The sequence below is a fragment of the Orbicella faveolata genome, unplaced genomic scaffold (assembly GCF_042242905.1).
Source record: "Orbicella faveolata isolate gen_17 unplaced genomic scaffold, um_ofav_v1 contig_24, whole genome shotgun sequence".
NCBI lineage: Eukaryota > Metazoa > Cnidaria > Anthozoa > Scleractinia > Merulinidae > Orbicella > Orbicella faveolata.
In genome coordinates this window covers 30,209,009-30,223,946 of record NW_028301552.1, presented here as the reverse complement: position 1 = coordinate 30,223,946, position 14,938 = coordinate 30,209,009, and the positions used below count along the sequence as shown (strand labels likewise).

General features: G+C 39.0%; 1 protein-coding gene across 1 annotated transcript in view; it reads right to left on the bottom strand.

The window, feature by feature from the left end:
- Nucleotides 1-11,323, bottom strand: part of LOC110051978 (autophagy-related protein 2 homolog A-like) — a 34,775-nt gene extending 23,452 nt beyond the window's left edge. The window contains exons 1-12 of the mRNA XM_020758099.2: nucleotides 11,031-11,323; nucleotides 7,329-7,497; nucleotides 6,721-6,879; nucleotides 6,283-6,385; nucleotides 5,746-6,136; nucleotides 4,955-5,051; nucleotides 4,195-4,671; nucleotides 3,720-3,800; nucleotides 3,189-3,510; nucleotides 2,259-2,421; nucleotides 1,462-1,578; nucleotides 717-908 (exon numbers count right to left, since the gene is read on the bottom strand). Coding sequence (XP_020613758.2) covers nucleotides 717-908; nucleotides 1,462-1,578; nucleotides 2,259-2,421; nucleotides 3,189-3,510; nucleotides 3,720-3,800; nucleotides 4,195-4,671; nucleotides 4,955-5,051; nucleotides 5,746-6,136; nucleotides 6,283-6,385; nucleotides 6,721-6,879; nucleotides 7,329-7,497; nucleotides 11,031-11,198 — 2,439 coding nt within the window. The 5' untranslated portion in view covers nucleotides 11,199-11,323. The remainder of the gene's footprint in view (nucleotides 1-716; nucleotides 909-1,461; nucleotides 1,579-2,258; nucleotides 2,422-3,188; nucleotides 3,511-3,719; nucleotides 3,801-4,194; nucleotides 4,672-4,954; nucleotides 5,052-5,745; nucleotides 6,137-6,282; nucleotides 6,386-6,720; nucleotides 6,880-7,328; nucleotides 7,498-11,030) is intronic.
- Nucleotides 11,324-14,938: the final 3,615 nt, after the last annotated feature.

Below are 14,938 nucleotides of genomic sequence, written 5' to 3'. Positions count from 1 at the left end.
TCGTCACAAAAACAGAGCTTTTTGAAAACGCTTCTCAAACCGGAGGAATTTGAAAACGCCGGCTTTGCGTTTTACACTAGACGGAAAACATTTCTCCGGTGTTAAGTGTGGACAGAAAACACTTAATGCGTTCTCAGAGTGAAAATGTAATTTTTGAATTTCTCCGGCATAGTGTGGACGAGACCTGAGAAATCAGCTGAATCCGTTATAAATCCGGGACATACAGTAACAAGTTTACCAATCTAAGGAAAGTTTAACTGCAGTGCTCTCTGAAGAGCTACAATGAGTTACAAAAGTGCTGAGATACTTCGCAGTAAATTTCTATTTTGGAGCCTCTCGCTAAAATGGTTGCAGTACAAATTGCCCCAAGAGCGTCTGCGTGAGAGGCTATTCATTGCCCGTTAACTCGCCTCTGTTTTATTTTGTACTTGTTTTGACACCTGCAGCGATGGACGTACCAGACTTTTAAACTGTTATTTTCCATGACTTTCCTTGACCAACAAATAAATTTCATGACTTTCCAGACCTTTCCAGGCCTAGAAAACGAAATTCTTGATTTCTATGACTTTCAACGTTTTCAATGACCCGTACGAACTTAGTATAAGATCTACAAATGTTCTAAAAGAGTCTCAACTACTCAGTTTTGTCACACATAGTAAACAACATGATTAATTTATTGCAAAAGTATCAAAAACATAAGAGTTCTAACAACATACCACTAATGATGGAGTGCACGATTTAAACATGCGGGACTGCATGTTTGACGGATGGTTCATAAACACAGGCTGTGGATCCAACAGTGCAGTCAACCTGTCCACTATTGACACATCTATTTCACAAAGCAAGCCACCAAGCTCCACGGACAACTCTGACTTGGGTAACACTACATTGCGACCTTGAACAACCCCCTGGAAAAGGGGAAAAACGTTAGAATTCTAATCTAAAAAAATAAAATAAAATAAAATTACTATTACTACAGGTATGCCTTCCAATACCTTCTGAAAGGTCAAGGGGAGTGGTAGAAGTTAACTCATTTATTTGGATTTCTGTCTACATGTGTATAATAGGGTAAAAGGGTGGCAAAGTCTGTATGCAAACTAAGTGGCCCATAAGGCCAGTGCTTATCCCGGTTTCTGTAGCAATTGAAGCGACTAGGAGTATTTCTACTCCCCCATGGATGGAATGCTAGTCCATCACAGGGTTCGCCCCAGCAATAAATTTCTTGGTACCCATTTACACACCTGCGCGGAGAGCGGTACTGTGAAGGTAGTGTCTTGCCCGAGAACACAACACAATGTCCTCGGTCGGTGCTTTAACAAGGACCAATCCAAAGGAGCACATTTTAACCATGAGGCTAACATAAAATAGGTCTTGCTACAAGGTTTTAAAAATACGGGAGTGAAATGCATTTACTTCAGTTGCATAAAACCAATAAAAAGAGCAAAAGAGGAAGATGATTACAGGAGAAGTTGTTCTTTGAGTGTTCCTGTGCTTGAGTCTGAGGCAAGGAAGGGAAGAGGTTGGATTAAATCCAAAATAAGGTGCTGCTTGACTATCACGTGAAAATAATTTCAGTAACTGAAAAAAAGAAAGAGAGAAAGATGAAATCAATTACTGTATAAGTTCATGTACACCATCAGCTGCACCGTTTTTCCCTCAAAATTCAACTAAAAATTTGGGGGTGCGGCTTTAATCTACGGAAACATCTGAGGTTGGAGTTCTCTAAGGCTTAACTAAGCCTTCATTTTTCTATGTTTTATAAGTTCAATGGCCTCTCCATCCTGTCCTACAGAAAATCCTCTCCTTTCTTATCATGTTTTCATGTCTTTTGTACATCTGATTCAAAATTAACACTGCAAAAAATAAAATATTAAAACGTATGCAAATTCAAACAATCTACCTGAAAACTTTACAAAAGAGTGTCCCAAACTTATAATGTATTTCTAATGTGTTGCCCAGTAAATCTTGAGAAATATTCATTTTTCAGGTCAAACTGCCTTTCTCCTGTTATTTTGATCATCTACTGTACTATGTTTCTACTATGTATTTAAACCCGATGGAATAATCAGCAGAGCTGGTGGGGTTGTGCATTTAGACTAAAAGCTGCATATGTACACGTTCCTGCATTATCATTATAACGACCCATTGTTATTTCAGCCTACTGTCAGAGTGTAAAAACAAAATTGTTCGGTTATGTCCAACATACCACTAATAGTGGAAAAATGTGAAAGGATACATGAAGTTGACAAGTACTGTACCTGAGTTACGGAGCATGGAGTTGGAGTGGGTGAAGAAGTTGATAATCGTTCAAATAAATATTCATTCAGCTCCAGTTTCCCTATTGACAATTCAATGTTTCCAGTCTGGTGTGAACTGCTGACTGTTCTCTCAAATTCAAATGAGATAGGGGCAGCCATACATCTGCAGATTCAAATGTCACAAACTTTAAAGATAAATTGTGAAAATACACGTAATATATACTTGAATCCTTGGGGGTGGGGGGCACCCCCCAAAGTTTTTCATGGGGGGTGTATGGCCCAAACTTTGAAACCCCTATCTTACTAGAGACCAAAATCTGTGATTGTCCATACCCTTTCTCAGACCCAAACCAAAAAATTGATACTCCATTTCAGACCATTAGAATTACCACACATGCATGATCAAAGCTAACGAGGAATGATTTCCATTTACATAAAAATTGGAGAGGAGCTACAAATTTTCCAGTAATGATGCAGAAAAAAATTAGTTGATAAATGTAAACAAGATACCCAGTGCCTGTGAAGCCAAAGTAAAAAATATACCCTATTTCAGCCCAAAGTGGTCAAAATTTACTCCTCTTTTCAGACCAAAACAGCACATGCCTATAGATAAAGATACATGACAGTTATAGGTATTGTAACACCCCCCACCCCACCCCCTCTCAAGGAACTTGAAAAAACCTAGTGCCTTGCCAACACAATGTACAGTAAGGACCAAACTTTTAAGGGCCTGACTCTGACCAAGATTCAAACAAATAACACCAAACCATGTGCATATTTAAACCACTGCACCATCCCCAGGTTCCTTCCATATCCTAGGTCATATTCAGTGCCATGTGCAATACAGCTTGAGTCCTTGTCAGCTACTGCTAGTAGCAGCCTCGATCGTGTTACTGGTGGCTAATTAAGGGACTGCACAAAGACACCTACCTGAGATGATCTGCACAACATGCCAAAGCAAACTTCTCTGCCATCCCTTCAAAGTCTTTTCCTCCAAATCCGTATGTACCAAGGCTAGAAAAGAACTTGTCTGCCATGAGAGACAACGGATGACTGTCACTGGAGTGGAAGTCTTGTATCTCTGATGATGGCGACAACACTGGATCAATGTGAAGCACTGTCATTGCCAAGCTGGTGAGCTTGATACTTATTTTTGTCACATCAGGGCATGGATCATCTAGGGCTGCTATTCCAGCAAGACCAGGATTTGCAGACGAGATACTGTGTCTAGAAACCGTGCTTTGAGGAGCATCTGCATGTATTAGTAGACAAAGGCAAAAGTTATTCAATCTGTGATTTCAAAATGAACAGCATGGTTGTTCTCCTTTACAATCAAGACAACTAAACATGTCATTCAAAAGTGCTTGTCATTTGCAACAAACTATAATAATATAGGAACATTCTATTAGCTAGACATGTCACCTGAATCTGATCATATTCAACTTTGTTAGTTTTCCTTACCAGTTCTCATGTCAGGAACTGATGACATGGATTGCTTTGCACTGACAAACACAGTATTCGCAGCTTCTGCTAGAGAGGTTCCTTGTGAAAAAAAACAAACAAACAAACAAACGAAGTTGTTGCAAGTTTGTTGTTTTTGCTTTGTTTTGATTTTGTTTTTGCATTTGTTTTCCTTGACACAGGGCCAAGGTCCATACAGGTAAAATGTGCAACGTGCCTAGGGCTTAAGGCAGAATATCCTCCCAAACCCAACCCCCAAACCCATCCCAAACCACCCCCACCTCCCCCACGTTTTCCCAAGTTGCCATCAATGATCATATAACTACAAATTTGTTGGTAATAATCCATTAAAAATAGGAGGGTCACAAGATGTAAAGGTTCAATGGGCAGTTCTGGATCTAAAACAGGTCTACAGAAATCAAATCCACCTTCAGTTTATAATAAGTGTTCTCATAATCATTACTTTAAAGCTAACCTGGTATCTGAACTTTCTGGCTCATAAATCGCTTATCACAGCCTATAGTGTTCATCAAGTTGTAGGGGGATGAATGCACACCCGCTAAAGTCCCCAAGGCAGAAAATTCTGGTGACTGCAGCAGATTTCCTGGGGATTTTACTACAAACATGTCAGCTGGTAAAACTGGTTCCTCAAGGGGAGGAAGCACATCATGGCTAGGCGACATGGAATAGAAGGTTTCCTCTCCTTCCTCCCCTAAGATGCTGTAATAATCGACACCTGAGGAGTCGTGGGACAGTGCATCGTTTGTTCCATAAGTAGAGTCAAAGTTGAAGTTCCATGAGTCTACCCGTTGCTGGCCTTGTTGATGTCTCTGGTCCTGCTGCCTGGCAGACATAAGCTGGTTCTGTAAGTCTTGTTCTATCTTTTGAAAGTCTTCTGGTTGCATGGGTTTGTTAACAGAGTGGCCTTTCCCTGTAGTTTGGCCAGAAACATCTAAAAGAGAAAGACAGGTCTACAATTGCTTACACGTGTTATAAAATTTTGTAGTTATTGAACTGGTACTTAACAGTTTGCACAGCAATGAGAGATTAGATGAAATGTTGAGTGTCTCTCAGGCCTACTACATGTATATCTGTCTGTCTGTCTTTCTATCTGTGTGCCTGTACATGTATAATGTACCTCTCTTTGTCTTCATTGTCTAGATCTGTTAGATGCAGTAATTAGTTATAGCTTTATAATATTATTTTGTGTCCTAAACATCTTTTTAAAAGCAAACCTGGTGATGAAAACCCACTGCAGAGTTCTACAAGCAGATGAACTTGTTTAGGTGACAAGAAAACATTTAGTGTTCCAAGAAAGCATTCAACATCCACCTAAAAGACATCAAATAATCATGTCAAGCAATCTAGTAAAAATTGACTATTTATGTGTAAATAAAGCTAATTCCTTATTCTCTGAAAAAAAAAGAAAAAAAAAGAATACGTGAATACATACATTGTACTATACATCTTTCAACCATTCCATAAATTACACTCTAAACCCATTTCAAAACCCAAGCAAGATTCAAACTAAAACGTAATTCCAGACCTTCTATTTGTAGTAGAAATCTCGAGCTCGTACATGTAAAATCTAATTTTTTTTTGCTGAAAAGCATAGGTTTGTACATGCAAGTCTACTTTATTAATGCATAGCTCTGAGAGTGGGAACATATTACACTAAACTCCACATTGTGATTGAATTGAATGCCTGAACAGGCAAAATTGCACTCTCTGGTCTGCCTGAAATTCCCCACTGTTTCCCATAAAAAAATGGTATTCAAGCCATATAAAACCCTTATTGGCCAAGCTTGTTCTGTCAAGATGATTGAGTATCGATCTTGCTATTTTTTTCTGTGTTAGGGAGAAAAAATTCAAAAAAAAAAAAAAGGTTAAAGCCAATATCTGGCCATCTTGACTTCATCTTGATCAAAAATCCAGAGTAATTTATTACATATGTTCACGTATACTGAGTCATTACAAAATAATACATGACAATTATTAAAAAAAAAAAAAACATTCAAAATCCCACCTTAGGTCCAGGAACAGCAACATTTTGTTTCAGCTTCAGTTTGATTTCAGAATGGCCAGCGAATGTTGCAATCTTGATTGGTGGTAAGAGACTTCCTGAGAGGGGGTGGGTGGGCAACTGTTCAGCTGATAATGAAAGCCCCTCAAGAGGACTGTGTGAGTGGTGAAGTGGCGGAGAGCATGAATCGCTACCTGGGGAAGGTGGGGGTGATTGAGGAAAATCTGGAGCTTGAGGCATAGTTCTGGATTCCTCTGGGAATTCGTCCAGGTGAACAGAAACTCCAAAGATTTTTAGGTTCTTGCAGGCACAGGCAGCAGGTTCATAAACACTCTTAGCTTTGTAGTGACTATCCCTCTCACCAAGTTCAGTAGATAAGTCTGAATAATCAATTCTATAAACAACAACAGACTTTATGAGTAAAAAAATCCTGTTTAGATTTGAAGTTTAGATTTGAATGTAGTGTATACTGTGTATGTTATGTTGGTTCACTGATGCCTCTCAAATTAAAGGGTTGCACTGATATTAACCTACATGTACCTTCTAATGTGTATCTGTAGTCCGATTCCTGTTATAGTGTCTTTTGGTAAATGTTCAAATCTAATAACTGTGTCTGTAAAGGAGAGCTTTACTCTTGCCAAAACTGTGAACATAAACAAAACTTTTCAATAAATAAGAATAACAGGATTATTAGCAAATTTGATCCACGAAAATGCCCTTACCCCTCCCATGGAGGGGCTTTTGGTTTGAACTCACCATCCCACTGGAAATTCAGACTTAGTTCATACAAAATGTACTTTCCTTTAAAAATTTTGGCCCCCTCCCCCTTGGAATAGCTGAACATTAACCCGCCTTGGGGTGGGTATGGATATTCTCTGGAATCACACAATCTAAAATTAATTGTTTTCAATTACAGCCAAGTGTTACATGTATGATGAGTTTAATGTGTTAATTGAGTTTGCTTCTGCCAATACTCACCTGATTCTATGGTTTGAGCAAAGGATTCTAGACCTTCAAAGGGCGGGGTAGCTTCTGCTTGTTCCTCTCCGCTGGACGGACCTTCTTTCAAGCATTCTTGAGCCAGTTGCATGCTTGTTGTCATCGCATTCCATATCATGGAATCAGTCATGCTTCCTCCTAAATAACATAAAATATTATGATTGCACTCTGAGATGTGATCAAACTCTGATATTATTATATTATTCATGAATTTCTAAAGGCCGAAATTTCAATCTTTTCTTGTCTAACAAAGAAGCTTGTTATGTTACGTACTCTTTCCACGTGGCTGGTTGTTCAGTCACAACGCTCTCAAAACGAGTCAAGTGAGACAATAACCAGGACAAGTCACAATTATTTGTGACCAGAATGGCACGTGAATGCACAGTTGGGGTTGATCTTAAGAAAATTAGTAGAAACTGAAGGAAAAAATGCATTTAAGTCCATAAAAGGAATTTTTACTTTACGTAGTTTTGAAAGAATCATTATCAAATTGCTTTAAATTATTTAGGGGGAAAAAGGAGCCAACTCCTCGGCCGTCAAAGCTTACAATGTATTGAAAGAACTGTAAATAACTATAGTGATAGTACCTGTGTCTACACGCTGTCTTGGTGTGATAGTAACTTCAAGACCTTGGATATCCAAACAACAGCTTTCGCTGAGAAGAGCTGTCCATGGAACAGACACTGAGATGCTGCCAATAAATCCATCAATGATCTCCACTGGAATGCCAGCATTGTCCAACATCTCATTCACTGACTGAAATCATTCATGGCACTTAAACTTATAAATTATTGTGATCACATAAACTACAGTACGGCAGGGATTTCATTAATGCTTTAATAAAACCCCCGATGTACATGTACAATGTATCGGCAGATTGGGAGGAAGGCCAGGAGACTCATGAACAGGTTGCAGCTGTGTCCCTCACCACCCCAATTACATGTATATATAAAGTTAATACTATCAACTTAAGTTAATTTCTGAGTTGAACATACTCATACTGATTCAAAAATTCACTGCACATCCATTTTCATCCTAATCTAACTCATTTTAATGTCTGTTCAGTTATAACTAATGATTACAGATGAAATCAAGTCTTTTCTTAAAATGTAAATAGTATTAACTCTTAAACTTTTTCATTTTACGGTACATTGTATCTTTTTCCATCACTGTCACCATATGTGGCTTCTATTATTATGTAATATATTTTTATGTAATATATACATATGTTATTATTTAAGGGAACATTACAGGGTTAACCTCATATTTCCTTTTCCAAATACATGTTTGTTTTGTATTTCTATTTTCCTTTCCACATCTAGAACAAACTTTTATTTATGTGGGTAAAATGTGGTAAGAACATCAACAACACAATCGGCTATTGCCTAATGTGTACCACTTGTTTGTTCTACCACATTTTGACATCATCTGTAATCAATTACTGATTTATACTTGTAAATGTCAATGTTACTTATTAGAAATAAGCTAGGCTAATGTTCAAGGCATCTGAGACTTCCTAAAAAATTTTAGTTTGGGACCACAGGAAGCGTCCAAAATTTCATAACATTTAGCAGAAGTTATTTCCATATATTACTTTGTAGTTTGAGCATGGGAAGTAGCTTCTGGCTGTAGTAGTGGGGTATCTACACGGTGAGAATGGACAGTATATGATTTGATCATTCTCCAGATTTATTCCACTCCAGAACTTATAACAGAGTTCTCCGTAAGCTCCGGCGACCGGCGAAATTTGCCGTCTAGTCGTCCTTGGCGTGCCAGCTACTCATAGTAAATAAATCATGAAAAAAAAATTATTTGTAGCAATGTGAGCCTATCCGTCTATAAAATTAAGCATAAACTGAAAACAATATGTCTAATTTTCTCAGCAAATACGTAGCGATTAAAAAAATACAACTCTTGTACAGTAGCTGTAAGATAAAAGAAATCTGAAATCATTCGGGCCTTGAGAATTGCCACCAAAAACGTGACATGGGCATTGAGCCGTGACAGCAGCACTGAAATATTTGACAGCCGGGGTTAAGTTAAAGCTCAGTTTTCCTCTGAAAATGAAGCGAAAAACCCAGCAATCGCTGTTCAGTTCCTGGGATAAATTGAAAAGAAAATAGAAATGGCACAAACGAAGGTCATAAGTGTAATTTAATTAGTTCTTTAAACACAATGACATGCAACCCAGTGCTTGGCTCGCACATGGAGGATTTTCGAGAGCAAATAACTGCAAAGATTTCTTTCAACAAAAGAAACAAACTTTGCAAGATCTTACACAGTCTTTAAACTCAGCAGCTGTAAGATGTTTGTGTAAATATTGAAAGTGAGATATAAAACAGGCGAGCTTATCGAGCAGAGACGCATGAATAAATACATGCACTATTTCAAGGCTTCATTATAAAGTGAAACATTTACAAAATATGCCAAGTTTAAGTTTCATTGTATTAATTTTATCACTTTTGAAAACATGAGCGAAAAACCCAAACTACCGCAAAGGCTCAAAACGTTGATGATGGTCCACACGCTTAATCAGACAAGATTCTGAGCTTAAATCCACGGGAAACTTCACCAAGTATTAGAGGCTTCCACTTGCAACGGTTACCAATCACAAGCTTCATCACGTTCAATGAATTCCATCCCTAGCACTGTGTTAAAGCCACTCAAAACTTGTCTTTTAACAAAATAAATGTCAAACCTCAATCTAGTGCCTTCAATGCCAGCAAAACTCTTTTCTCATTTGGCTTTCTCATCTGTTTTTACACATGTAGTGTAGTAGTGACACATGTCAATAATATTGGACTAGCCTAGCCAATCACGAGCTCTGTTCACTGGCGAATGGAGGTTTTTTAAAATCCAGGGGTTTGTCTGCAAGCGTTTCCTTCCTTCCACCCTCTCAACCCCCTCTTTCTTTTTTTTGGCTCTCGCCCCATTTTCCACGCAGACAAAACACCGAAAATCCCGTTCCTTCGTCTTTCTTTGCTTCCAACCCCACGGAAACGCTTGCTATGCAGGCTAGGTCATTTACAATAGAAGCTGGTGCCCACATGTACAACATCTGCCGTAAGAGATCTACAGTTTTCAGCAACAAATCACAAAAGCTAAAGCTCACGCTCACTCTCACAATCCCTGGAGCATGACTAGAAGAGAGAAACACACCACAGGACCTATACAGTGTTGTCTGAAAGCTAAGGACTACCTGTATCAGAGAAATAAGCTTTTTGTATTATTCTTCCTCCAGTCTGCATTAATTTCCAAACTGTCAGCATTGTACGCAAGACTTCCACTCTTTTTCTTATCATTTATTTCAGTGAGTGAGGATTCATCATTGCAAACTGGTTCTGTATTACATGCAAATTAAAGTGCATTACACTGTTCAACCCCTATTAAACAGCCACCATCGGGGAAATGAATAGTGGCCACTTAAAGGGGTTGGCCATTTAATAGAGGTACATGTAAAAACAATAGAAAAGACCTCATCGGGACTTTGTTTACTGGCTCCCTAATAGGAGTGGCTGTTTAATAGGTGGCCGCTTAATAGGGGTTCGACTGTATAATAGTAAATTACAGGAGTTCCACCCAGCATAATGTTTTGAGCCATAAAAAAATCAATGTTGCTGGTGCAAAATAATGCAAAATCACATGCCATCTAAAACTTAAAACTCGATCACATCACCATATGCATAAACTTATACAAATGTATAAGCTTACATCTAACTGTATAATTTGGAAACCTCAATTTATATGAAAAATATGAAAAATATGAAAAATATGAAAAATATTCAGAATATATGTGCAATGAGTTACACACGGTATATTATTAAAATCTCTCACACGATTCCATGCAGACCTACACAGTTGGAATAAAATTTATACTTAAAATATATCTATATTTTCTAAACAAGACTGACCGATGGTTAGCCACAAAATCCATGTACAATATGCACCACTGTTAACAGGGAGGAATTCGCCATAAACACACAGAAACAGAAATATACTCTGAATTATTGGTTGCTTAACCATATACAAATAAAATGCGATCCCCAAGCGTAATCAAACACTTCTCTGCCTAATAAACGTTCACGGTGTCACAACTGACGAGGGGAAAAGAAGACAATACAAAATTTAAATGCTCAAAAGAAATTAAAAGAAACCCCAAATAATTAAGGGAACCGGTCATTTAAGCGCAAAGAAAGTGTTGATACATTCCCATGGCGCCAAAAAAAAGAAAAAAGCGCTCAAGGCCAACTCTTTGCAATCCTATTTCTCTAGGCTTTGTCGCTACTCACCCAAACATCAAGAGGCACTTTGTCCACTCGTCCCGTTCCATTGTACAGATCGACAGTCAACTGGTCCAAAGTCAGCTTTTCGTGCAGAAAATGGCCAAGATAATGCTGTAATAGATATCTGCAGGCCCTTTTCTTGATGAAGTCCGACCAAGGGAAGAACCAGGGCATTGCTGCTATAAATTCCGTGGTATTCTATAAGTTAAAATCGGGGTTTTCGACGTATGAATGTCGGCAGAACGTCCTCCTCGCGTGTCCGCCATTTTCTCCTCTTGAGGTTGTTGTTGTTTTGGATATTACGTTAGATTCTCCCATCATCCCTTTCGCACGTCATGAACGCTGTTGTCGGTCTTTCGGTCATCGTCGGATTTAGTCGTCGGATAATACGATTTTCAAGCCACGTTTCTTTTTAGGATACTCTTTGTGCAGTTTTTCCTTCTAAAAGGCAAAAGGAAATTAGCACGGATGCTTTTTACGCTCATCCCATTCAAAACTAACTGAACCAAGCATTGAAGAAAGGCTAAGACAAATGTCTGCTAACTGATAATTGACTTTCTTGGCACTACTGTATTTCAATAAACTTTTGAACTAGTTAGTTTGCAGGTATTATACCACTCGAGGTGGGTCAGGGTGGGGGCTGAATATACATACTTCCAGAAAAATTGGGAGGGGTTGGAGGGAAACTTAGCAGGTCTTCAAATTACGGCTTCTAAACTTCTTTTGTCGGATTCGATATCCAGAAATTCGGTGGACAAACATACTCAAACATAAACAAACTCTTTGTGTTTGTTGGAATGGCTGGTCCACCACATACGAGTGGAAACTGAGGAAAATTGTAAGACGATCGCTCGGCGCAAATACGAAAGCTTACAGTGAGGGTCTGGATGGGAGGGGGAGTGCAAATGCCAGTTGTCAGTTAAAATTTTGTCTATATATCAGTTGTCAGTTAAGTGGCTGCTAATAATTAACTAGAGGTCTTCAATGACTGAAACCTCTCCTGGTTGACTCATTTAATAAACAATGCAGTCGAACCCCCTCCCCCCAAAACGATCACCTTGGGGACAGAGGAAAAACGCACTTGTAGAGAAATGGCCGTTATGGGGAGGTAGGGGTGTAAGATGACACCTATTTCATTGGGATGCAACGTTTTTTAAAAAATAAGAGAAAAACTATTTTAACATATAAATACGTCTACGGCACATTCTCAAAATACATCAACAAAACTGAAACCAGGCAGAAACAGAAGTAGACCAAAGAAAGGCGGTACGAATCAAGGTTTTGTATACACCGTTGGTCAGTCCGATTATCGTCATTAACTGGCCGTTGTGGAGGGTTTACTTTGTCAGTTGGGACGCGTTTTAGTGGCCGTTGCCGTTGTGGAGAGGTGGCCATTGTAGAGTGGTTAAAATAAGAGTGAATGCATGTATGGATTGTCTGCCGCGACCAAAACAAGTGGCCGAAGTAGAGAGGCGGCCACTCAGTTAATTCCATCCAGACCCTCTACAGTTGCTAAATTGCCGCAATGGGAGGAGGGGGGTCCCTTTGTCGGTTGACGGTAATTTTTCGGAATGACGTTGATAACACGAAATTAAAGCGCAAATTTGGCTGTAATTTTTTTAAGGATATATATTTGCTCATATTTGAATAATTCATTTTGGTCAAAATGGCTATGAGAAAAGTTCATTGCCCCTTTAATTGTAATAAACAGAATCACATAAATAGTATACACAATAAGTTTATCAAAAATACTTTCACCCAATGGCTACATAAAAATATTCAGCCCAGTAAAGGTGAGGGCACATAAAGGCCAAATAAAAGAACATGAGGACAAAGCGAGGGAAGGAGGTGGGAAAAAGTTTCACACTGAAGAATGACACATAACTCCGCGTCCCCACGTGATCCGCAATGTGCTCTATAGAGGGGTATAAAGAATTGCCCCCAACCACTAACCCTGTCCTGAATTGACAATTACTCATACACTTGCAAAACTCAAATTAATTAACTGATTAACACTCCTTCTACGGTGAGGAGATAAAAATCCTATTTGTAAACAAATATTTCATTTAACACATTTTTTCAAGTGTCTGGCAAATTTAATATCTGTTCCATTTTCTCTGCAGAACTGTCTTAAGGCAGCGACCACACTTCGCCGGAGAAATTTGAAAACGCAGCTTTATTTCTACGGTTAGGCCTACCGTTCACACTAATCCACAATAGTCATTTGATTTTCCTGGCCGAGTTTTCCTGAAACTCAAATCCAAAATGACCTCTTACTGTGGACGGAAAACATTTGGTGCGTTTTTAGAGTAAAGCCTCAGTTTTCAAATTCCTTCCGTGTAGTTTATCTGGAGGGGGCCTGAAACTTTGTTAGCCAGCAGACACAGCATCCGAATTTAAATACACTAAACACATTTAGGGGTTTGGCTCCTGGGCTGGGGAAGGGCGTGGGGGTGGGGAGTTGGGGTGGTTGGATAGTAGGAGAGAAGTTCAGGCAATCAAACCACAAACCAGATCAAACCCATGGGTAACATCCCGATTCAGGTTCAAGTTAGATTAATTTATAATGGTGAGTGACCAGTGGTTCGGCCAGTCAGCATCAAATCGGCTGAGGAACAAATTTTTCAATGAACAGATCCTTTTGCGATTCCCTGCAACATATATTTTCTCATCTTTCCAAATTTCTCAAAACCGCACATTGACTTAAAGTGCCACTGAAACGAAATTTTCGTAAGTGAGATTTTTGCTTAGTAATAAAGTTTCAACCTTACTTGGAAACACTGCGGACTTTTTTTTCGCATACGGTAAGCGAAAACTGCTTTTTCAGCCGTTCGAAGTTGGCTGGTTAAGCCCAAAATTGGCGGCCATCTTGGCGCGGCCAAAACAGCCTAGTGACGTCACTGGTTGTATTACTCTCATGCCGCGCTGAAAATTTAGAGTGATTATGGGAGAAGAGAATACTGTTCGAAGCCCCCAAAAAACATCTTAAGGACATCTCAGAACTGTAAAGCAGATAATCACAGTACCCTTAGACAAGAAGAGGTGGAGAGTCGATCCTGGGGCTTTTCAGTCTATTTAATTGGATATTTGCGGGATATTTTATGTAAGCAAGCAAACGAGTGGGAGTTCTTAGATCGCAAAATGATCGGGACTCTTGGTGAAATGGCCACCACTCAATTAAACAATACCTACACTCATAAAGTAAAAAAGACATGAAAACAAGAGAAAGCGGCTTTTGAAATTATTATCCGGACTGCTGCTGCACGAATCGCAGCAACAACGCTTCGAGTTTCGAGTCGCTTCGCTTCGAGGAAACCGGACGCTTTGTGAGTTTCACCGCGGACGAGTTATCAAATCAGCAACAATTTAAGAAACCCTCTTCTTTTATGTGAGGGAGCGAATTTAAACTATAAAGGTAAACTAAGCTGCCATGACCCTACAGGTATGTTTTCAGGAAACGAGAGAAAGCGTGACAATGTCGACGGCGAAAGGTGATATATGCAAATTAGTTCAAATTCTGTTTAATAAACCTTCGAAAGGAGTGTAAACTAGTGACGTTTTAACGAATTGCTTTGAATTTGGATACCATTAAATGAAGATCATAGACATGAGTATGTGCTAAAGAACTCAAAGTAATCCATCGACCATGAAATATTGCAGTTGGGAGATACGTGTAAAAGAGAAGCGAAATTCGCGCTTGTTTACACTGATACGTATGCGACGATAAAGCAAACCCTGCTGCGGATCACAATTTTCAAAGATACATTTTGTCTACCACAAGAACTCTCACTTATTAGTATCATAAAAAGATGCCCTCTGTGCAAAGAAGTACTCGACTCAAAGCTTGTGGACCGTTAATAACTTCGTGATTGTGCGGATGGCTGATGCGCTTACGGCTTTTACTGCAGTAAAGT